Source organism: Polyodon spathula, chromosome 49 (assembly GCF_017654505.1).
Source record: "Polyodon spathula isolate WHYD16114869_AA chromosome 49, ASM1765450v1, whole genome shotgun sequence".
Lineage (NCBI taxonomy): Eukaryota > Metazoa > Chordata > Actinopteri > Acipenseriformes > Polyodontidae > Polyodon > Polyodon spathula.
The window spans coordinates 1629986-1653470 of NC_054582.1; the positions used below are offsets into that span (position 1 = coordinate 1629986).

The 23485-nt window shown below is 38.4% G+C and overlaps 1 protein-coding gene across 1 annotated transcript in view; it reads left to right on the top strand.

Annotated features, from left to right (window-relative positions):
- The window catches only part of dab2ipb (DAB2 interacting protein b), a 91500-nt gene that overhangs the window by 38332 nt on the left and 29683 nt on the right, over positions 1-23485 (top strand). The window contains exons 2-4 of the mRNA XM_041238459.1: positions 16825-16999; positions 19728-19826; positions 22200-22754. Coding sequence (XP_041094393.1) covers positions 16835-16999; positions 19728-19826; positions 22200-22754 — 819 coding nt within the window. The 5' untranslated portion in view covers positions 16825-16834. The remainder of the gene's footprint in view (positions 1-16824; positions 17000-19727; positions 19827-22199; positions 22755-23485) is intronic.

Genomic DNA, 23485 nt, shown 5'->3' on the forward strand with positions numbered 1-23485 from the left:
AGCCTAGTGCTTGCTGGGATTGAAATAATACAAAGCAGTGGCTTCCTTATTGAGTCAAATAGCTGAGTGAGCACCACGTCTTTTGTTTATGCCCTGCTCTTGCTCACTGTACGAGATCTATTGCAAGCTCAACAGCCAAGTTTCCTTGTTGAAAAGAAAGGCCGGGCCAGTTCCGTCAGCAGTGCAGCACATGTGCAACTTCTGGAGGCCTAAAAACTTTCCCAAAAGGCTCACAGGCATTAGAAAAGGAAGTCTGACCCACATTTAGAAATATCCCGTAATTCCAGCTGAAAGGTGGTAATTCCTACGGTAATCTCTTTTCCATTTTTAAATGTCTGTGGCTATTTTTGCTAATTATTGACCGGGAAACATGTAGTGCGGTGGACCGTGATAAGAAGCTGGAGGAAAGGAATTTATTGGGAAGTGTCTGGAAAGTGCTACTAAACACATGTACCTCCCATACTCTTAAAACAAGCATGTCCGCGTTCTGCAATATCACCATGCACTGTGTGCACATATAGACAGACAAACAGCTTGTTCACCTTCCATATATCTTTGATATTATGATGCAGTCAGTAACTTGTGCTAAAGAATGTCCTTAGCAAGGGTCATCAAAACTGCACTAGCGGACATATTAAATTTGGCACACGACAGCCTCTACCTCCAGATGTTTATACCATCAATGCATGTGCTTAAGAATATCCTCAACAAGTTTCAACATAACTGGGCAAGCGTCTCTCCAAATCAACAGACTACTGAGACATAAGCATGTACTGTACTGTATATCTCCCGGCCTCCAACTGTATTAATGTATCCACAGTGGAGGATAATAAAACATGGAAAGTACTGCCAGGAGTTAGGATTATTGTACTTAGAAGCATGGGTTTGCATTTGTACTATTTGATAAAAGGCTATATTATGTAGTAAGTAAAGTTACTGATTATAAGTAATCTTTGTCATGTAACCAGCCCACCATTACGATCATTCTGTCTGTTCTTTTCAATTTGTAGATGATGACTAAAGTATAACAGAATAACGTATGCTAATACTGTATATATTTTTGGGTTATACTTTATCAGTGGTGATAGTTGTAATTACATATTACTGGCATTCTGTTTCCAATAGACTTCCAAAGATGAAGTCCAAACATATTTTCACATTATGAGCAAAAAAGTGGAAGTTACTTTAAAAGAGCACTGTCTCTTTAAGAATGAGCTGTTCAAGCTTGGAATGGAGGGTGTGTGCTACAGTAAAACAAGGCTGGTTGTTCCCAGGGGTGTAGCTCGGCTGAGGGACTGTCAGAAGCCAGAACTGTCCAGGACTGTAGGCCAGTCATTAGCTGTTAGATCTCAGACATTCAGAACAGAACAAGCAGTTGAAGAGAAATGTGCTTTGGAATGTGTTGGCTTTGTCTTCAGGGCAAAGGACTGAAACCGAGCTACACCACACTGGGAAATGGTAAGTAGTGAACCAGTTCTATTCAGGGCGCATGTTTCATCTGCTGTTGATCATTTTGACTTGGCTGAGAGTTCAAAGTGGTTGCTAAATAAACCACTTTCTGTCAGATTATTATTTAACAAACAGCTGCTAGAAATAGGAAACATGAAAAGCATATCGTGCTGTTTTCGACTGAGAGAATAGAAGCAATTTTATTTAAAAGAAAATGACTTCATGCAATGTGAGCACTGATATCAGACTTGGCATCTTCCTAAGTCTGCACACAGTTGAACATTGCATTTCATTTTCATATAGACTGTAGTCTGCTTCTGTTACAGCTTTGATCCCCCCCAACCCCCCACAGGAGGTTTGAAAATACAGCACAGGTTCACAAAAAAACCCAGAATACATTAGAAGTTCAGGATAAGCCGAATCAGAGATTGAAATTAATGTCAGTTGATCGACAGCATTAAAAGCTGTCAACGTGAAATGCGTTGTGGTGATCACGCTTTTCAGAATAAGAGTTTTGTTTTGTCTTTGTTCTCTTGTTACGTTCCTAAAAGCTGCTATCAGGAACTGAAAACGTGTTACCGGTTAACACAGGTCACCAACATTTTTGATATTTTTTCTGTTTTGTTCTGCCCTCGCTAATTATTTCCAGCCCTGCAGATAAAGAGTGGCTGGAGGGGCTATGAAGGGATGTAGACAGAACTTTCCAGACCTGATTCCACTCCAGAGAAGGGTTCGGGCATGGTACAGCACTTCCCTTGAAGGTCCTTGACATTGAAAATAACACATTTCAGTATGGTTTTATTCCAGAAGATGAGGTTATCAAAATAACCCTGGCTTCTGTGTAGTAAATAATAAACCACTGTTTGCAACACACCCATTGTTTGTCAAGCTTTCAGCCTTTTAACAATGAAGTCCCTCTCAATAAGCAAGTTTGGCTTTCAGCCCATATAGTAAAATTCAGCAGTTATATTGTATTAGCAGTTAAATGGCACTCAAAAAAGTAAATAAAAAAATACCTTAAAGGAGAAGCTATTTTAGCCACACTGTCCACATTTCTGCACATACTATACTAGCAAACATGTAAAAATCACAGCATTCTCTAGAGAAATCAGGTTGCTATATCCTGTTGATTGGTCATGTGGTAAAACCTCCATTTTGGTTGAGATCCGACAAAGGTCAAAAGATATCCTTATGGGGGAGGGTTAAAGTTGCTGCCTTGCAAAAACTAAATCTGTTTGTCAACGAGGTAAAACAAAGTGGAGCGGTCTTTGATCACAATCTCAGTGAACGTGCTCCTCGGTGTGGCTGTCTATTCAGATCTGGGATGTGATTTGTGTCAATTTGAAAAGCTGGCAGGAGACCTCTTGTTTTTAGAAGCGACCAAAGAGTGAGGCCACTCTCAGGGAGTCTATATGGCCAGTAATGTCAACCAGATCCGGAGGGAGAACTAGCCTATATCCTCTCAGCATGGCCAAATTAAAACAAGCTATAGTGCATGCAAACGAACAGGAAGTGAAAAGCATTACAATTGCAAAAGTGTAGAGCAGGCAGGGTATTGTTTCCACACTTGGCCACTGCTTTTAAAAAGAAAGTCAGTGTTTCTCCTCTGGAAATCGCTTTTCCCCCACAGTTCTTTTGTTTTTGATGTTGGGAGTTTGACAGTGCTAGGAATGCTCAGCCATTCTAGTCATGTTTGTTTAAGCGGTGTATTTAAAAGAAATGATTAAATGGAACATCGAAAATGGAGACGAGAGAGCTGGGGGAAAAAAAAGCAATTCAAATGTAAATACAGAACAAAAAATCAATTATCACAATCCCAACGGTTTATCCTTGTGCTGCCATTCTCTCCTAACCCTGAACTGATAATTATTGCCCAGGTAGGGTTTCAATTGTCAGTAATAAAAACTAGAACCATCATAGCATCATTCTAATAATAGCGTCTTTCATAGAATTGTAGAATAAATAAAACTATATATACCAGTATTACTACATACACTGTACAGTATCTAGCGTTTAGTGTTTATAGTTATGGGTGATTTAAAAAAAAATATATTAAATCCCAGGGATATACTGTATACTGTTATATAATTTAATATCATATCATACATAATGCCACTTTGTTTCAATCTAAAGTAAACTTGATCATTATAAAATTATACTAAAATGTTACTTTAAAAAAAAGAACTTGGAGGGCTCCTGAGCTCAGTTTCCACCCTGGTGCCCCAATATTCTCATCATCCCTTTAGCTGCTAGACCAGGGCTTCCCAACCCTGGTCCTGGGGGACCCCCTGTGTCTTCTGGTTTACATTCCAACTGAGCTCTCAATTACTCAGCTAGACCCTTAACTGAATGAATACTTTGCTTAATTCTGCCTTTTTAATTGTTCTCAGCTCCTAAAAAGTTGCAGAGTTCAAGTTACTTATAAAATGCTATAGCTACAGTAACGTCATTGAGAGCGCAGTTGAAATGAAAAGTAGAGGACACATGGGCGTACCCAGGACCAGGGCAGGGAAGCCCTCTGCAAGACCCTGAAAACTCTATATCGGTTCTATTAGGGCCCACACTGTTCCGCACACTCACACTCTTTCTGCTCTCTGCCTCTGCTGGCATGGTGAAATTCAGCCGGACTGAAGACTAGAGATGATTAACTCTGTCCGCTCATCCTTAGATTGCTTATGTGTCTCTGTCTGTGACTCGCACAGCGCTGAATCCACAGGGCAATGCAACATCCCTTATGAAGCGTTTCTTACAGCCCCAGAAATTTTCCATGATGCACGTTTGACAGGATAGCTTTAGTGTACAATATAGATCGGCACATTGTAGAATCTGCCAGTCCTGGCTAATGGCACTTCCATTGTTTGCAGTTGCTGTGCATGCACATTCATTAAGTCAATACTGGTTCTTAGCAGAAAGACAATGCAGTACGTCCGATGTTAGGCATACCAGCATTGAGCAAATGCATGATTTGAGAAATAAAAAAAGCCCTCTGATAATTGGTTTCCAATATAAATGGCATGTCAGGTATTTGCTTTGCTGATAATACATAATGACATCTCCAGCAAATTTCTGAAAATGATTCAACCAATACTTTCTCCTAATTTAATTCTCGCTATTGTTGTATGCTTGGGTAATTCCTTCATTATTTCTTTGTTTGAATGAGGTATTTAAAGAGAAACTGTGAATGAGGTTTAATATTAGCTCTGTGTAACAATCTAGGAGAGCCTGTGCATTGATGTTTCTGCTTTTTAAAAGAACATTTGATTAGTGAAAAATTGTCCTTGTCCTGTGGGGCTTCTTTTGAGAGAAGCTTTTCAAGGTTGAAGAGAAATGATTTACACTGGACTTTTGGAATTATATACGTTACTCAGTTCCTGCCCCCATTAAAATGCGACAGAGTACTTCACAATGTTTAAAAGCACCTTTTTCCTTTCACAAGGCAGTAGTAAACCTCTATCTTCCAAAATAATAATAAGCAGCCATGGAAATTATTTCCAGTAATTGAATTTTTCCAGTGCACACTTTTAGAGTTCTAGATGATTCTCGTACATGTAAAACACCACTTCCCCAATTCAGTGCATCTACTGATGTGTGATAATGTTGAAACATGTTAAGGAGTAATAATACAGCCCCTTATAATATGTCTTATTGGAGCAGTGTAGTTGTGTGCAGTAATATATATGTAGGATAAATGTGTTCCAAAATGTTCAAAGTACCCCCCTCCAACCCTCCTCATTAAAATCCATGGAAAATGAGGCTGTTGAATGACTGTGTGATATTGAAAACAAAGTTATTTGTAGTTGGCAGATCACTCCGATGGTGAACAGAACAGTACATGTCACTGAGCTGACTGCTGCTATGTACCGGTTTGGTTAGAAACATTTCCGTCAGTGTCTGGCAACATGAGCTGTCTCTAAAGAATCCTGCTGGTGTGAATTAGCACTGCACTGTACGTGAATATAACATTTAAAATAGCGTTGCCTGCTTTTGTCAGGCCATCTGTTTTTAACTGTAAGTGACTTAATGGATTTGCTATTTAGTTTTTCTTACCTCTTTGTACATTAGTCAGCTCCCTATAACTAGTATCAGAGTCTTGGAATGCTCATTAGTCTAATTCATCAAGTGTCTTCAATGTCTTTTCTTTATGCTTTTGACAGCCACCACAAACTCCAAAGTGACAAGCACACTGGCAGGAGACAGAAATGTATTGTTTTGCTTTGAAGTTGGTTTCTGCTTGAGTTTAGTCAAAATTACAGCTTGCAGGACCCGAGGCACAAGGGGGAGAAGTGATATTCCTCCCACCATGACTGTAAGGCGACTCAGCCGGGATCACCATGCGTTCACCCCCTTACTTATCAAACTATGCATTTACACTCTGTCCAAAAGACATAATTGGAATATAGTCATACCCATCTGATGTTGGATGAAAGTCTTCCTGGAAAATAGACAGCTAAGACAGCTAATGTTTGCTAAAACCCCATTCTCCAATCCATGATCACTGTCATCCATACATCAGCAACTTATCCCTTCATTTAGTTTCCATCTTTTCTCTACTATTTTGTAAGCATTTTCTATCTGTTTCCCATTCTTCCAGGACAGATTACAGGTTTTCACAACCCATCTGGGGTCAAGCACACTGATTGGTTGTGATTGTGACCGTGCTGGTGTATAAGAAATATATCACTTATTGGATACAGCATGTGTTTTTAAGTACTCGTTAGCTTGGCCTTTTTTTTTTTAATAATATTGCAAGAAGGAAAGAATTCTGACAAATCTTATTAAGGAGTTATATTGAAGGGAGGTGAAACGCATATCATATTGTACTTTACTAGAAGAGGTTTGTCTCTGTATTCTGTTCAGCTGTAACTGATGTTAGAAAGTAGTTTGATTAGTCCTGCTGTGCAGGAGAATCACTTTAATTGACAGCTGGCAGATGCACATACAGCTTGAAGGAAAGAACATCCCGGAAAACTTAAATATCTTTACTTTTTGGGGGGCGGGGGGCAACTTTGCTGTGAGCTTCTCAATTCCTCTGAGATTCATTAAATTAAACTTGATGTTTCGCACAGACCTTTGCTGTGTTTTGCAATCCCATCTGCTCTTTTTGATGCGCACAAGCAGATTGCTGCAACGTTAAATCCTTTCTAATTGCTTTAGGTATTTTTTTAATCTTTCAGTACTTTTAATTCTCTATAGTTGGCACTCTTGATATTAAACTTTTTAATAGACATGCATAGCAGCTGAATAATCACTGCAGCCAACATCGGCAGAGGCACTACACACTGTTATGGGTCGTGTGAAAGCCAACGGTACTCTTCCTGCCATCAGCAAAGCTAATGCGTAAAGGAAGAAGGCACATTGCAGATCTGTATTTGCAAATAAAATAATTGCAAGTTACATGCAAAACAGCTTTGGTCAAAATACAGCTTATTGGCATCCCAGACTGCAGTTTGTTTCCATATGGCAGGGTACTATCCTGCAAATAAAGACGATTACATAAAAACTGCTCACCACCACTCCTTGCCTCCAAACCAAAGCATGGCTGCATTTTAAGGTCATTAATATTGTAGGTTTGATCATATATTGTTATAGATTATGGATTCAGACAAAGATCTGTGCATGTGCATTCTTAGTATTTTTTTTTTAGATATTTTCAATGTGTCTGGTTTTGCGGAACTGGTATTTTTTTTTTCCCCTTTCACAAAAGTCTGATTTATTTAAAGACTGTAGGAAATCAGTTCCTACTAGAAGCCAGAATAATCTGAGCACCAACAGATACGATCTTCTGCACCCAGCAGACAGGTTCATAATGTCCACCTGATTAGAGTGTTATCTCTTTAGCAGTAAAATCCAAAAGCAAGGTTATTTCCTTAGGTAACGACTGCACTGGGGCACTTCAGCATCCCATTCAGAAGCAAGGGCACTACATAGACTCTACAAGGTCATTATCTATAGATAATGCTGAGGGCTTTGGATTGTATCACAGTTGTGAGTTGCTTATTGATCTCTGAAAAGCATTAAAACTAGAGCATTTTTGATGCTATGTTTTATTAGTCTAGCTCAGAGTGATATGCATAATTAACTGTTTACGACGGATGCAGTTTTGTTACAAGGGAGTGTCATCAGACTATTCCAAGAATAAGATTGTTGCAAGCTTGCTACCCAGTCCTGTATTAAAAAGTCAGAAAGATTCTGGATTCTTGTCGTGATATTTTGGTTAAAGTGCATTCTTTAATTAAGAAATTTGCAGGAAGCTGTACTACAGAAGTACATTATCGTACAAAGCTTGCTTGTGCTTTCCCTGGGAAAATAATTTTTTTGCGTGGGTATTGTATGAAATTATATCACATCTGTATCATACATCAGTCTGGCCTGAAACGCAGACATTGCAACAGCACCTCGCCTCTCCAAATCCTCTTCCATTCCACGCTTTGTAAGAATAAGATACTAAACAGCCTGCAGCGACTCCAGGCATCTGAAATAGATTCTGTCGACTGGGGTCAGCGTCAAATACAGCGGCTCCTGACTACAGCAGGCACAATTTAACAATATAATAAATGGACCGTGGCTGGGATTGTTGTTCTCCCGCAATTTTTATAACATTTGGAAATTGCCCTTCGGTGTGCAGTTGAGAGAGAGAGAGAGAGAGAGAAGGTGTTTTGTTGGACAACACAAGATATGGAATCAATGATCTGCACTGGTGGAAGGTAGCTCTAATTAAAAACTGATGTTCTACATCAGGGACTCCATTGTCTAGCGTGCAAGTGAAAAAGCCTGTAATTTGAAGGTAACATCAACCCGCTTGTCCAGTCGATCAGGTCTGAAAGAAGTAGCTTGTATTTCCCTGAAGGAAGGAAACAACAGAAGTGAATGGATACAATATTGAAATATGTAGGTAGAGCAGATACTCCTAGCACAGCATATGATATATATTAATTTACCCCAGTTTGATTATCTGTGTTCTTATATAGTACAGTGTAGTTCCAGTTGGTAGAAGTGTGTAAAAAATAAAACAATGGTAATCATACAAATACAGTATACCTCTGTCTTGGTGCAGTGTACTATATTTTTATAGTCTATTAATAATACTTATCTGAATTGAATATTCTAACAAAGGACCCCAACGCTTTTCATAAGCATACTGTTTCTCAAAGCTATTTACTGCAAACTGTCATTAGCACAATCTCTGTCTGAATGGAAAACTATTTACATGTCTTATTCACAGGATAAATCGCTTTTAGGCGACTCTCAAGCCCTTACGTTAAATGGTGTTTCTTGCTGGTTTGGTAGCTGTATGGGGTGCATTTCTTTTGCAATCTGAAGAAAAAACATGCTAATGACGATTTGGGCTGGATTGGCAGAGCTATTTACTCCATTGTGTCCTTTTTAAAACACATTAAAGGATGTCATCTAAACTGATTAACATATAAAATAATGCTCTGTTTTGTTTAATCATTTTTTATTATTACCAACTCTTTGTTGAATGCACATCTGTAACAAGATGATGACTCTTATTTTTGAAATGAGCCCTTTTCTTTATTGACATGCAGTCATTTACAGAACAGTCAGGAATGCAATATATACTACAGCAACAGGCGTATTACCCATTTCAACATCTTATCAAATCTGAAAAACGTAGCATTGATTTGGTGTCTATGATACAATAGATCAATCCTAGAGTGGATTCAGCACTTTCGTCTATAATTATATTAGCAAATAGAGCTTGCACTGGGCTAATCGTATTTTCATTAAAGCCTTACCGGAAAACGAAGAAATGCGTTGATGTTTTCATAGTGTATGACATCAGCAGTGGTTTTAGCTGACGCCAAGACATATAAAATAGTGTTCTCATACATCTATTTAGAATGCTGCAGTAGACATCCAGAACTGTATTTTTAGCAATGTGATGTGAGGACCAAACATGGACATTTAAGCAGTCATCACAACTAAGTGGGTGGTCCTTATTGTTAATTCTAGACTGTTCAGAATCTCTGAGCCAATCAGAGCGCATGTCTTCTGTATTCCACGACACACCATGGAGAAACCCTATTCATGACATCAGCCTCACCCCTTCAGTTTTTACCAGCTTTATTTTCCATATCAGCAGAGTTGACCTGCTTTAAAAAAGCAGACCTGAGACACCTCTCTGAATTCCATTCAACTGCAAAGTCTGTTCAAAACGGTGGTATCACAACCCACCGCGTAAATCAGCGTACTAACCTTTTCCCTCTTATCAATGAAATAATAAAGGCAGGTAACTTGTAAATTAATAATACATCAGTATATAATAGATTTATAGCACCTTGAGTGTCTGTGAATAGGTTATATTGACAATCGTACAGCTTAAACAGACTTTGGCTTTCACCTTTGGTTCAGTCATTTCTACTAGTGCCAATATTCCACCACACAGAGACATTGCTGTTTGTGTGTGTATATATATATATATAAGTTTGAGATGTTTTTGTATTATTTCAATGGGTTGCAATACTGTAGGAAGCATTCTTTCCATGACGGTCAACCTGTTTACAATAGAGTATGCTTGAGAGACCATAAGTATAATATATTGTAGGCGTTCAGGGAATCCACTACAAGGCGCACAGTGTGGTTTCTGTAGCTCCGCGGGTGTGTTTGTGTACATGCTTGCTCGGAATTAATTTCTCCTTTCTGTTATTTTCTAAAAGTGCGATCCGCTGCTGCGCGAGATTCAATGAATAGAGTAAACGGCAGCACATCCACTGGCAATAGCTGGCTGTCACGTTTCAGATCACTCAGCCATTACAAAGTGTAACCCCCATGAGAAGAAACACCCCCTTTTGTTGTTGGACAGTCTGCATCGATTTGGATTCTTCTGCCGCTGAGCACACTTAAAACGATTGGTTGCAATACACATGGGATTTTGAATCAAGTTGGCTCACTCTCGTATTGCTACTGAAAGGTAGCATAAAAGGTCTGGTCACTTCTAAGCTTGAATCATGTGTTCTGACAATACGAACTCAAGGGAGACGTTCTAATCACGCAGTTCAGTAAGACACGATTCGTTTAGTGTGAATGCCAGTGTGGGTTTACCGGTTTTTAGCTAGCAAAGGAATAGTTGTATTACTAAAATTTTAAATGCTAGTTGTTCCAATGATCAGAAAATGCTTATGGACAAGTATATCATTCCTCAGATTTTTCTAGAGCTAGTTTAAGTGTGATGCTGATAAAATTAAAACCAACCAAAAAACAAAACAAAACATTAAACGTTGTCATATGACATTTGCCGACCCGGTGTCACAAACACAATGATACAAATAGTTTTAATCCTAATTTATTACTTCTTATCTCAGATTATATTCTAGTAGTATTTGCACTTACTGTAAACTATACTGTATTTAAATATTGTTTTTTGCACTGTAGTCTTGTATTGCCCTGTAATACCTGTAAGTCGCCTTGGATAAAGCCATCTGCCAAATAAACTAAATAATAATAATAATAATAAGTTAAAAATTCCCATTCAGTCTTTATGCTGCATCTAGCTTGTCCTTATACATCTGGGTCATACTTCACTGCCTTATTGCCATCACTCCCTGAAGGCAGTGCCCTTGTCTTCAGAAACTTGTTTGTTTAATTAACAGCCCGAGCAGTCACAGTGGTTCAAAGCCACCCCCCCCCCTACAATAGACTCTCCCACCTTGATAAAAACATGAGGTTTTTCCGAGCAGCTGAGAGAAGCGAGGTCAGGATGAGGCAGAGAGATCTGTGCAGTCGGCTCCACTCTACTCAAACCTGAGGTTTATGGATTGTGATGATAAGTCCAATTTAATTAGATGTGCCGAGGCGATGATGAGGAAGTGTGACTGCTGGCTAGGTCAGGGCACTGCTGGTGGTACAGTAGATTGCATTTCTCTCGTCAGCGTCTGTCCCTCAGACACTTGTAACACGGCTACCCAGGACTTTTATATTTATATTTACTGTATATTGCGATATTTCAAATGCAATTATTATTATTTAGACATGTCCCTGTAAAATCTTACTTGTGTAACAAAACAAGCAAAACCGTTTTGGTTCCCGGCAGACATACATCCTGAAGCCAGCTGGGTAGAATCAACCTGCTTTTTGGAGACGTCTAAACTGTGAAACAGTGCAGTAACTAGAGAGAACGTGCAGGTCAGGTACATTTTATTTATTGTGTGAGTATCTTCCAACCACACAATTTATGTGAATTTCAGCGACATCACATTGTGATTTGTTACTTGGACAATAGCATATTTTTGTAGCATTGTAGCTACAATATGAATCTTTAAAAAAAAAAAAAATAAATAAGGCTTTTGTCTGAAACGTCCTGAAATAAAATATGTTTTAATCATTTAAACCTTTTGTGTACATCCAAAAAAAAAGAAATTAAAAAATAGATAGATAGATAGATAGATAGATAGATAGATAGAGATAGATAGATAGGTAGATAGATAGATAGATAATTATATAATTATTTTACTGTTTACTTCCTCTGGGCTTTGCCAAGCTGTTGTGTCCATTAATGTGAATTGAACGTATTTAGGATGCTGTGCAAATCACTTGAGCAGCAAATGCGAGTTTAAGGTGCTTGGCTGCATCCAGGTCACCCAGCCTGTGACATCGTTGTAGAAGGATTGTTGTTCATTGTGATTTACAGTACACAGAACTGTACCTGGCTTCAGGCATACCTTGCAGCTGGTCCACTCCGAAAATAAAATAAAACCTGTGTTATAAATGACTCGACTGTTTTCAAGGGTTAGTACAGCTTTAATTAATTTTAATTATACAACATAAACACGCAGCCGACGATAAAAGTAAACATGACTCAGCAGGTCACATCACAGCTGGTGGTGAAACGCTTTCCCCTCCCTGCAAATCCAGTGCAAATTAGCCACATCTCACTCCTGCCTACACAGTAAGTGGAGGGGGAGACGGACAACTAATGAGCCGTTTGCTGATGAACTTTCAACCCTCTGACCAAGACTCGGAATCTGTGGTTCAGTTCTTCTGAAGAGGCAGACAAGCGCTGGATTCGGAAGCTTGTAAAGTAGGAGAAGTGACCTACTGTATGAGATTTGTGACACTGTAATTAAAATTACAGTGTAATTAAAATACAGCAGTGCAGGAATTCAGAATCAATGAAGATGTAAAATCTTGCATTACGAATAAATTATATATATATATATAAAAAATAATACAGAAGAGTGATTCAAAAATTACTTTTTCAGATGCATCTAATTACCTTGACCAGTTTGCAGCTTTGCATGCGACACAGCTGCAGTACCATGGATTAGCAGAGAATTTGCCTGTAAAACACAGTGGCTGTACAGTGTGGGTGTGGTGCTTTTACAGCCTGGCATGTATTGATGCGTATGCTTCAAAGTACTGCCTTCCAGCTATAAAACAAGTTGTTCTACTTCTTTTTTTTTTGTTTGTTTTTTGACAGCAAACTGTAAACAACTGTCTTGTGAGCATACAGCATTTCCATTTTGATAAACCAGTAACATGAATATGTTGGATTGTTGTTTATTTAGCCTCATTTTTTGCTGTTTTTCCTCCCTGGTTTTATTCAATATCCTGTTATTATTGGATTCCCAGCAGCCTCCCACAGGCCTTCGAATTTGGCAGAGGAGCTCTCAAAAGTACTGCAAAACATAGGTGTGAAATGCACTCGAATAAAACTGATCACTAGTTAATACAGACTTCTAGTCGTCAACGTATTAGCTAGTACTACTGTTCATTGATATTTATAAATTAAACCAATTTCAGTGGTTTTATACTACACATAGCAATGCTTATTTTGTTAATCTGTCTAAGCTTTATGTTGAATTCACAAACATCTGTTTTTACAGTGCATGGTGTAAGATGATGTGTGAAAATGTTAATTTGCGATGGTGATACTTTAAGGCTGGGCTTGTGATACTTCAAATGGATTGCAGTCACATGAATATATGAGGGCAAAATAGCTATCGTGGCACTCTGTGAAAAATATATATATTAAAAGAACGAGAAAGATCCTTCTCGCTGCGGTTCTGACACTTTCTCAATTCTAGTCCTTTCCTCTGCTGGTAGAGTGTTGTTTCTTGCGTTCAGAGACTGTCTTCTCAAAGAGCAAGCTTATTTTTGGGCTATGCTGTTTGTAAACTAGCTACTGCTGTTCTTTGCTTCAGGGTTAATTAATACAAGAGAATTTACAAGAACTGGGGAGGGAGATGAGGTCAGCAGCCAAGCAATGTAATAAAAATAGAGAAAGAAAGAAAAATTGATTAGGCTTAAGAACCACCTTTATAAGTGTTTCCTGTTCTCCAGACATTTCCTGAGGGAGGCAACTTTCAAATGTACAGTATATTACTTTTAAAAGAAGACCCCCAGCAGATGTGTTTTTAGTGCAGAATTTACAAATCTTGCTCGGTCCCCAATATGCACCTTCATGTGGGATTTAGACCCTTGATTTCTTATACTATGCCCTTGCTCAGCCTATTTGAAAGTGTTTAAACAATTGGAATTTGACTATAAGGGCATTTGTTCAATCTTGCCTGCTCTCTTCTGTTCTTATCGCAAAGTGATGCTTGAAAATGAAGGAGGCTGTAGAAATGTAGTCATTTTCAACTCATCAGCCACACTTGAGTTTAGTTAAATGGCTGCTTCCACTGCCTTGGCACTTGATTATGCTTGTTAGAGTAATTCCCGAGTTAACCTTTTACACTTAAAGGTTTAACCAGTTGGGGAAAAAAAATAAAAAAAGAACTGTTCACAACCTAAAAGCAAGTGCAGTTTCTGTCAGCTTTCAAACAGCAGTTAAAGCAGATGCTTTCCAATGCAGTTACGAATTTCTCTCATAGGCTTGCATGTTGAACCTATTTCTAGTTGCTCTTAGTGCTGTTTTTATGACTGGACAGAAATATAAGTTGAAGTTGGAATATGTATTTTATGTGTCTATATTGCATGGCTTATTCATTTACTCTACATACCACATTGACAGCGTAGGCAAATGTACAAAACTGTTTAATACAAGCTATACGGATTCTGCAGTTTTGAACATTTAACATGAGATTTTTCTGTAAGACTAAAAGATCGAAATGGTTATCAAGAATGGCGAGGGCGGTTTGTTTTTCTCGTTTTATCTTCCCGTTGGATTGTAATTGTAACATTTACAAAGTGTTAGCCTTGCAACATGGCTATTTTTTAATTGAAACAGAGAGTTTCAGCACATGGCTGTCTTGATCATTTTGAAATCCCTGCTGTTTTCCTCCATATACTCACATTCCAATGCAGGGAATGGCTTTCTGGCTGTAGAGTACCGTATGTCATTATTAAACTACAATGTGGTCTCGGTTCTAAAGCTGCCTCTTAGGGTTTTAAAACCAAAAATAGTACACTAGGTTATTTTTTCCTTTCTGTATAATAAAAAAATAAACCTTGAGAAAATAGGATGTCTTTAATTAATTATTTGTGCTGCAGTAGCATCAACAGAGATTAGTTCTTAAACTGGTTCATTGCATTTTCTATGTTGCAGAACTGGGGATGTACAGAAACGGGAAACAGTTCACGTTCTTTAGATTTGGTTAGGTTAGGGTTTTTTTTTTTTTTTTTTTTTTTTTAAATCGAAACTGACAGTAACATTCTAAGCTTATGTTTGCCAGTGGGAAAAAGTCCAGCTAAATTCAACATCCGATTTGAGACAACTCACAATGTATTTAATTAGAGTTTGGATATTGATGTTTTCCATACTGTAAATCCATTATTGATCACAGGTCTTGTGCGTGTGAATTAAAAACAGGAGGTACGACTGACAAACTAAGAAAGTAGGAAGATAAGTCTGCAGTAGATATTGGTCTGTGAACAGCTAGAGAGTGTGGAGCAGCCACTGTGCTGGGATTGTCCCTTAGTTCCAAGAATCCCATCTTTGTCTGTTGAAAACTTTGAATATTTACACATGTAGCAGCCTGCAGGGAGTCTGGGACTAGATCAAATAAAATAAAATAAAAAATTAAAGTTGGCTGCATAGAAAAAATGTAAAACATGTTTTAATATTTAAAAAAGAAATCAGACTAATGTTATTATATGTAGCAAGCATTATGGGTAAAGGGGAAGCCTTTCAGCATAGTTTGATTTGTTCAGTTAAATAGATAGACTGCTGAGTTAAAAGTTTAGACTGACACTTTTATCAAAAGAAATGTTGTTTTAGCTGTTTGATCTTGAGAGTATGACAAATTCAAACTAAGTGGGAAAGAGAATTGTCATTTCCATCAACTGTAGACTCTCACCCGGGATTCTCTGCACGGTTTGTTTGCTTGCAAATGAGAAAATACAGTCTGACAATACGGCAATTGAAGTGCATTTCCAAAGACTTCATGCCATTTTCAGTTAAAAACTGTAAAGCCCTAAAAGTACCATACCGTACCTGATTTACATACATATTGCTTCTTTTAAAAAGCCTTTCTGTAATGTAGGTATTGTACTCTGTAAAATCAATCAATAAAACTAAAACAGTGCGAGGCTATCTAGAAATAACAGTCATTTTGCAGTTCAGAATCGGTTTATAATGTTTATTAAAATCTAAATATTATATAATTTCTGTTTAGTGTAGAACAATATATATCATCAGGTCAGTCTAATATGACCATTACTGTAATCAATCTGTTTGGGGCTGCAATGCACAGTAGGAGTCACTGTCTAGGTCTTTGATTACAACCTTGGAGTGAAGCGGTCGATGATGAGAGACAAACTATGCATTTTGTACACAACAGATAGATAGATGGTGACATGTCATTATCTTGGATGAGCTGCAGTAACTCAGCAGATGAAGACGAGCACTCTCGTCCTCCGAAGGGAGTGCCATCACTTTTTTTCACTCTGCAAGCCTGCCGTGAAGCCGTTACAGAACTACAGCATCAGAGGGCCACGCAGTTCTGAATTGCTCACAGGCAGGCCTGCCTTTACTGGAAGCGCCAGTCAGGAGCCTCCTACAGCCAGTTTCTAAGCGACTTCACATTATCAACTTGCATCCTAGCTGCATTAGCTTCTGAAAACAACCCATCTGCTCTGCACTAGTTATACAGTATCAAATGCCACACTTCTATCTGCACCATGAAACCTGGCTGCAAAACTTATTCTAATACCAAACTAGGGGCTGATGCCAGTTACATATGTTTCAGTTTGAAGCTGGACATTACAAATAGGTCTAAGATCACCTGTACATATTACATTTCTGTATAATTGTTATTTATAAGTTAATTCACAACATCCAGTATTTCCCTGATATATTTACAGGATTCATTACAATACCAGACTCGTAGTGTGTGAAACACTGTACATGTGTGACAAGGGATAAGAGCACTCATTCCATTATTTCCAATCTGTTTTTTGTTTTGCTTTGTTCAGATCACATCTAATGCCGAGGCTGAAGGAATCACGGTCCCACGAGTCATTGCTCAGCCCCAGCAGTGCTGTAGAAGCCCTGGATCTCAGTATGGAGGAGGAGGTTGTAATCAAACCTGTGCACAGCAGTATTCTGGGACAGGACTACTTCAACAAAACCTTACCCTTCCGGTACCGAGTTACGTCGTCGTACTTACTCAAGTTAACTTCAAGAAGAGAAGAGGAGAAAGAGTAGGCGTTTCTTTGAGGTAAGCCAGTGTGAACCTGAGTCTTTGAAAATGTTGTTTTGAGGAAGGCCATGGCTAATGCAGCAGCATGAATGAGGTTCATTTCTCTCGGGGGGGGGGTCTGGAGACAAGCCTTTCAGTCTAGAACTCTCTTTACAGTTGCAGTAAGTCTGATTCTTTCTGAAGGTGGTCCTAAGCGACAGCAGGTTAAAGCAAATGGCAAACAAGTCATTTGCATACATTTCAAATATAACACTAAAGGTTAAAACACATACAATCATGCAGTAAAATAAAGATTTGCATCATAAGAAAAGGATGGACAGTGATATAGTTTCATTTAATTAGCCAGAGAAACATAATTAGAAGTACAGTATTTACATGTATTTAAACAAATGAATAACATACACATCTTAATACCTGCAGCAGCTGTGAGTTTCAGTACATCTGCTGTGTGTAGTTCTGTAGGTAAAGGCCCTAGAACCCCATTACAGCAATACAAGCCTCCACAGACAAACAAAGCTTCATTTAAATAATGTATTTGTTTTAAAGTTAGTGACAATTAAGACCATATTCATAGAGCTGGTTACCAGTAATGACTTTGACAGCAATGCATTTATCAGCATACAGTACAGCAAGGCAAATTATCGGTTTGTTTTACTGTCAAGGCTTTAGTTATGAAGACACACACACACAAAAAAAAAAAGGTTTATAAAAATGTATTTAGTATAGCAACTGAACGTATAGTATTATATTCCAGCAATGCTTCCCTTGTAATCTTTCTACTGCATCTTATTTTCTTTCTCTTTTGTGGTTCTGTAAAGCATTTCAGCACATTGTTTGGCAGAGACTTAATCACTGGGATTCTCCACAGAAACACATTAAAGCAAATCTACAGCGCAGAGCTGTGGCAAAGTCCCATGAGGAGAACAACATAAATGAGTTTCGCCCTCCTGTTAAGACTGGGGCGAAATAATAAACAGACATGCAAAATAGCTTTGCAACAAGACAACGCCACATAGCTGTCAGCCCAGCATGTACTTGTGATGTAACTACAAATAAACAAACAGGTGTACAGCTATGGCCAAAAGTTTTGCATCATCTTAAATAATTATATCTGAAACCTGCTGAATAATGACATTTCAAAATCTAACATGAAATACTGTACTACTATTATGGCTTCTGGTAGACTTGTGCGGTTTTATTTTGTAGTTTCTTTGGTTACATTGTGTTCAATAAAATATCTAAATTATGTTCATGTAGTTTTAAATGATGTCTAAATCTTCAAATAAATGATTGTTAAGCTTTGCCAACTATCCGAATCTTTACTTGTGTGTATTATTACATTGCAAAAGCATAAATAAGTTAACTGCTTGCATGTCCTTGAGAATCAAAGGCAGTTAAACTTCAGTGTGGTTACATGGGTAACCACAGATAGGGTCAAACTAACCACGGGAGCTTTTTAATGGGATCTGTCGTAGTGATTGAGATGTTAAGCTAATAATTAACCATTCATCACAGTCGGAATAATCAGGACACCTGCCATGGATTTGTTAAACTAGGGTTAAGAGATAACATGCTTCTGATAAAACAGCAACAAGCTTGAAATACTCCAAACAGAAGGATTGAAGAGCCCACTCGGTGATAAGGCGAAAGTACCTGACTGTGAGGGAATTTAAAGACTGTAGCCATTCTGCTGTACTGATTTGGGCTCCCTCAGTTCAACATGCCTTGCTAGAAGAAACAAAAACCATTTCAAAGTCATCCGATTATTTATCGGGCCACTGGGTATAAGAGTCTGCTCTGCAGTTTAACAGTGGCACATCACATTCTCTACTGCGTCCCAGGGGATTTAGTTACATACCGTGAGCTTTGGAAATCGAAATGATCTGCTGAAATATAGGGTCAAACCCCTTGCAAGCTCAACCAGAGCTTGAATTGCTCAGGAAAAAAAATCAGAAATCAAGTTCTACACTTTTCGCTCTGAACAGTCAGATCCTGTACTCTGTTTTGAGTCTCGTCAAGAACTCCATTTACTGCTTGACTGAAATCAAGGTATATCTTTGTGAACTTAAAGTAGGAAATTCCTCACCCCTAGAAAGTTATATTGGGTGAGATTTAGGAAACTAGTAAAGTAAAGCCAGTTGCCAGATGGGTTCGGTGCTGTGATTCACAGTGCTGTAAATTGAGACCAGAGCACCCTGTTGTCTGTGCTGTGTAGTACCTGTAGCCGAATCCATCAATGCAAGCACTTGAGAAGTTTCTAATTTTTTAAATTGAGAAAACAAAAAACAGGTTGATGTTTCTGACTGACTGTACCTACTTTACAGTATGGGATGCAGTCATAAAGTAAACATAAATTGTGTGTGTGTTTTTTTGGTTTTGTTTTTCTGCATTCCTGTGAAGGGAGCTTGTATATATTTGCAAAGTTGTGATTCTCTCCAAGTTCAATCACCGTTCTTGCTGCCACATTGGTTTTAACCTCTGTGCATGATGCACGACGATGCTGATCTTTCTCACTTTTCCATTTAACTTCATCACAAGCCATTCGATCTGATGAGACATACCCATTGTTTAGTGCAAATGCTGCAAAACTCATATGGCAAACAAAAAAAATGTACAATACACAAAGCTTTCCCAAACAGTTGGTCAGCAATGACGATTCATTTTTTCCATGTACAGGTGTCAACCTCTACAGGAAGCAAGTGCTTTTCCTGTCGATCTGCAGCAGAGCGGGATAAATGGATGGAAAACCTGAGAAGGGCTGTGCACCCAAACAAGGTACTGTGAAGCAGGAGCTCATTAAAACGAGCTGGTTTTTGATGTGCCTCTCAATTCTATTTGCAACCTTTATTATTTTCAAGGGATAAAAATTCATAAATTGAATGAAGCCTCTCTCTTGCGATGAACTAAGTTTCCCAATCTCACTTGTATATTAATAGACCAATTACCACTGGAACGGTTCGCCTAATCAATTAGGAGAGAAGATTTATTCATTAACGCACTCCATATTCTCGCTGCCCTGTAAACGGAGAACATATTTTAGAAAGTTCACAGTATTTAAAAAAACTAGCAGCAGCAAGAGGTTCTAATGGAATATTTCAGGTTTATTCATGCATTCTTTTACGCTTACCTTGGCTTACACCGTGTCGAGAAATTTTAAAGCACCGTATACATCTTTTGATTTTGATTTTTCTGTACATGAAGCCATTCACAATGGAGCTGTCCTTCTATATAAGACTAGAGAGGTCAGCAGAAACCAGCCAGATAGCTAAAGACCTATCAAAGCTTTTGAACACAAATGGCATGTATAACATACACTGGTATGCAACCATTTCTCATTGAGCATTCTTAATGGGTTAAACTGATTTTATGCGGTTATAAAAACAAATCCTTTTATCAAGTTCTGAGTATGAGGTGTGTTGTAATCTCCGGTTTGGAGAGTTTTATAGGGAGCTTTTGAGAGCTGCATGGTGACAAGGCTTACATTTCCCATACCACCGCCTATCCTTCCTCAGTTTGTAGCAGTGTTGACTTACACAATTTATAAGTGCTCTCAATACTCAGCCTTTTAAAAAGTTATGGGTCTATTTACTTTAAAAGAATCTCATGATGCCGAATATGATAAGGAAAGTGAGCAATTTATCTCAGTCTGTTGGCCGCACCGGCTTTGAATGCTTTTTACTGGCCCTGCGTGATCCTGCCTGCCCTTGACCGCATGACAGCTTTTTATAGCAGACCCTGTAGTGCACAAATCAAAGCGTTTTCAGAGCAAACGTTTATATTCCAGTGAAACAATTAGTAAATATATAAAACGGACAGACAGACAGACCAGATCATCGAGACTGGAGATGCTGTCATATTTGGACTGCCTGCTCTTAGAAAAAGAAATTAAATTCAGGCTATTAAGTCGGAAGAATTTTTTTCATCTCTCATCTTTCAGGCTAATTAAAAGAGGATTCCATTTTCTAGGTTATTATAGTTTCCATGATCTGCAAAAATCTCTGCAGAAATCCGTTTTTTTTTTTTTTTTTTTCTTCTCCTCAAGATAACCGTTTGGGTCTTTAGAAGTAATTATCATTCACTACCAAGCATATGGAGTCACTCATGCTTAATAGCATATACTGTTTGAATGCCTGATCCAAGAATCTAATATAACTGCTGGGATATCTACATGTAATAAAAAAAAAACATAAATAACAAAAAAGGTCTCTAGGAAAAAGTGCATCACTGTTTCTATCTGAAAATAAATGGGACCGTTTGACAGTAAAGCACCATTAAAGGGTGATATTTTGATGACAAGGTTACAGATAAGTTGATGAAAATAACCCATAACTCTTTGGACTGTGTCATACTGTGAAGGTGTCGTGGCTTGCCTTGTCCATACTGTCACTGAAAAAGCCAATAGCATAGGTTTGTATGAGTGGCCTGTGTGACAGAATGACACAGATTCATAGTTTGTGCTACTTAACCACAATGAAAATGCCACAGCTCCCTACAACTCTGCATCTCAATCTCCTTCTAACTGAGGAGTATTTCTATTGCAGTCCATATTTACTGTACGGTAATACTACTGTTTTGGGTTTTAACAAAAGTATGCAAACAAAAAAAAAAAATTGTTCAGTTTTAAGTTTGGAAAAAATGTTTTTTGAGTAAAAAAAAAAGTTAATGAAATAAAAAGTAATGCCACATACAGAGAAAAAGTGTGGGGAAGTGATTTGTTATGATTGAATTAACATGTCATGGATGATGCATTACTCCAATCTAAGTTAAAATTGCACTCCATTCTCTCTGTCTATAATATGATAGTACATTCTACCAAAAAGTTTTTTCCTTGTTAATCCAAGAGCTTTGATCGGACATCATGTCAGGCTCTTTGGTTTTCAAAAGTTTCCAATGAAAGGAAAAAGACTAAAGATTTACATTTTATTGAAATAATAAAGTAGGCAGGGCAGATAGTCACTGTGGCGCATTTTAGATGTTGTTGCTGTGGCATATCCACTCCTAATAAGTAAGTAAGTAAGTAAGTAACAGATTTGAAAGCATTGATGAATGCTCCTTTAAATTTGGTGTTTTGTTGGTTCCATAATCTCTCTGAATTGTGTTTTTTTTTAAACATGAATATTTATTCTTTTGTCGTGTCCCCCCCGCCAGGACAACAGCAGACGCGTGGAGAACATGCTGAAGCTGTGGATCATCGAAGCCAAGGACCTGCCTGCCAAGAAGAAATACTTCTGCGAACTGTGCCTGGACGACACACTTTATGCACGGACTACTTGCAAGCTGAAAACGGATAACGTCTTCTGGGGTGAACACTTTGAGTTCAACAACCTGCCCTCGGTCAAAAGCATCACTGTGCACTTGTACAAGGAGACGGACAAAAAGAAAAAGAAGGACAAGAACAACTACGTGGGGCTGGTGAACATTCCCATCGTCGCGGTAACGGGCCGGCAGTTCATGGAGAAATGGTACCCAGTGAGCACTCCCAACTCCAACAAGGGCAAGTCGGCCGGGCCCATGATCCGCATCAAGTCTCGTTATCAGAGCATGAGCATCCTACCCATGGAGCTGTACAAGGAGTTTGCAGAGTACATCACCAACAATTACATGGTGCTGTGTGCCCTGCTGGAGCCCGCGCTCAGTGTGAAGAACAAGGAGGAGATGGCTTCCGCGCTGGTGCATATCCTGCAGAGCACTGGGAAAGCCAAGGTGAGCTCAGTAGCAAAGCAGCTGTTTTTAAAATCCCTCATTAATGTGTAAAAATATTACAGTAGGCTGTGTGTGTGCAGGACAATGATAGCATGAAAATGTAGTGGATGCCTGCTTACAGTTTAAAACAAATATGTTGCATATGTTTGAGTGTACGGTATTTGTTTGCCTAGCTAGATATGCAACATGTACATGAGCTATCTTTTTCATATTACAGTAGAAATTACATTTTAAAGTCACCAGAAATATATGTTTTATATGTAATTCTGAGAGATGTATTGTTATTGTATTTGTATTTGAGAGCTGTTAGAAATCACACTATTTCAGAAAAAAAAAATTCTTTTTCATGGGATATGTTACATTTCTAAAAACTCAATATCTGTACTATTAGCTGGTCAGCTCTGGTGTGTATGCCTTTTCCCCCAGGTAATCATATTTGTCTAATCAAGGGTAATGCGGTGCTATGAGGGAGCCACCTCACTCAATGAAAAGGTTTCCTCATCTTTTGGACAATACTCCATCAATACCCTGCGTTTATACACAGCACGCTTGTGCTAGTAGAAAATTAGTTTCCATTCAGCGATTCCCATATAAGGGAATTAATCATTTACTTGGCAGGAGCTAGCTGCATAGGGAGAAAAAAAAAACTGTCTAGGTGCCAGCCTGCTCCCCCACCCCAGAAATCAACAGGAAACACCAACAAGCTGCCTAAACATCTAAAATAAGTGGGG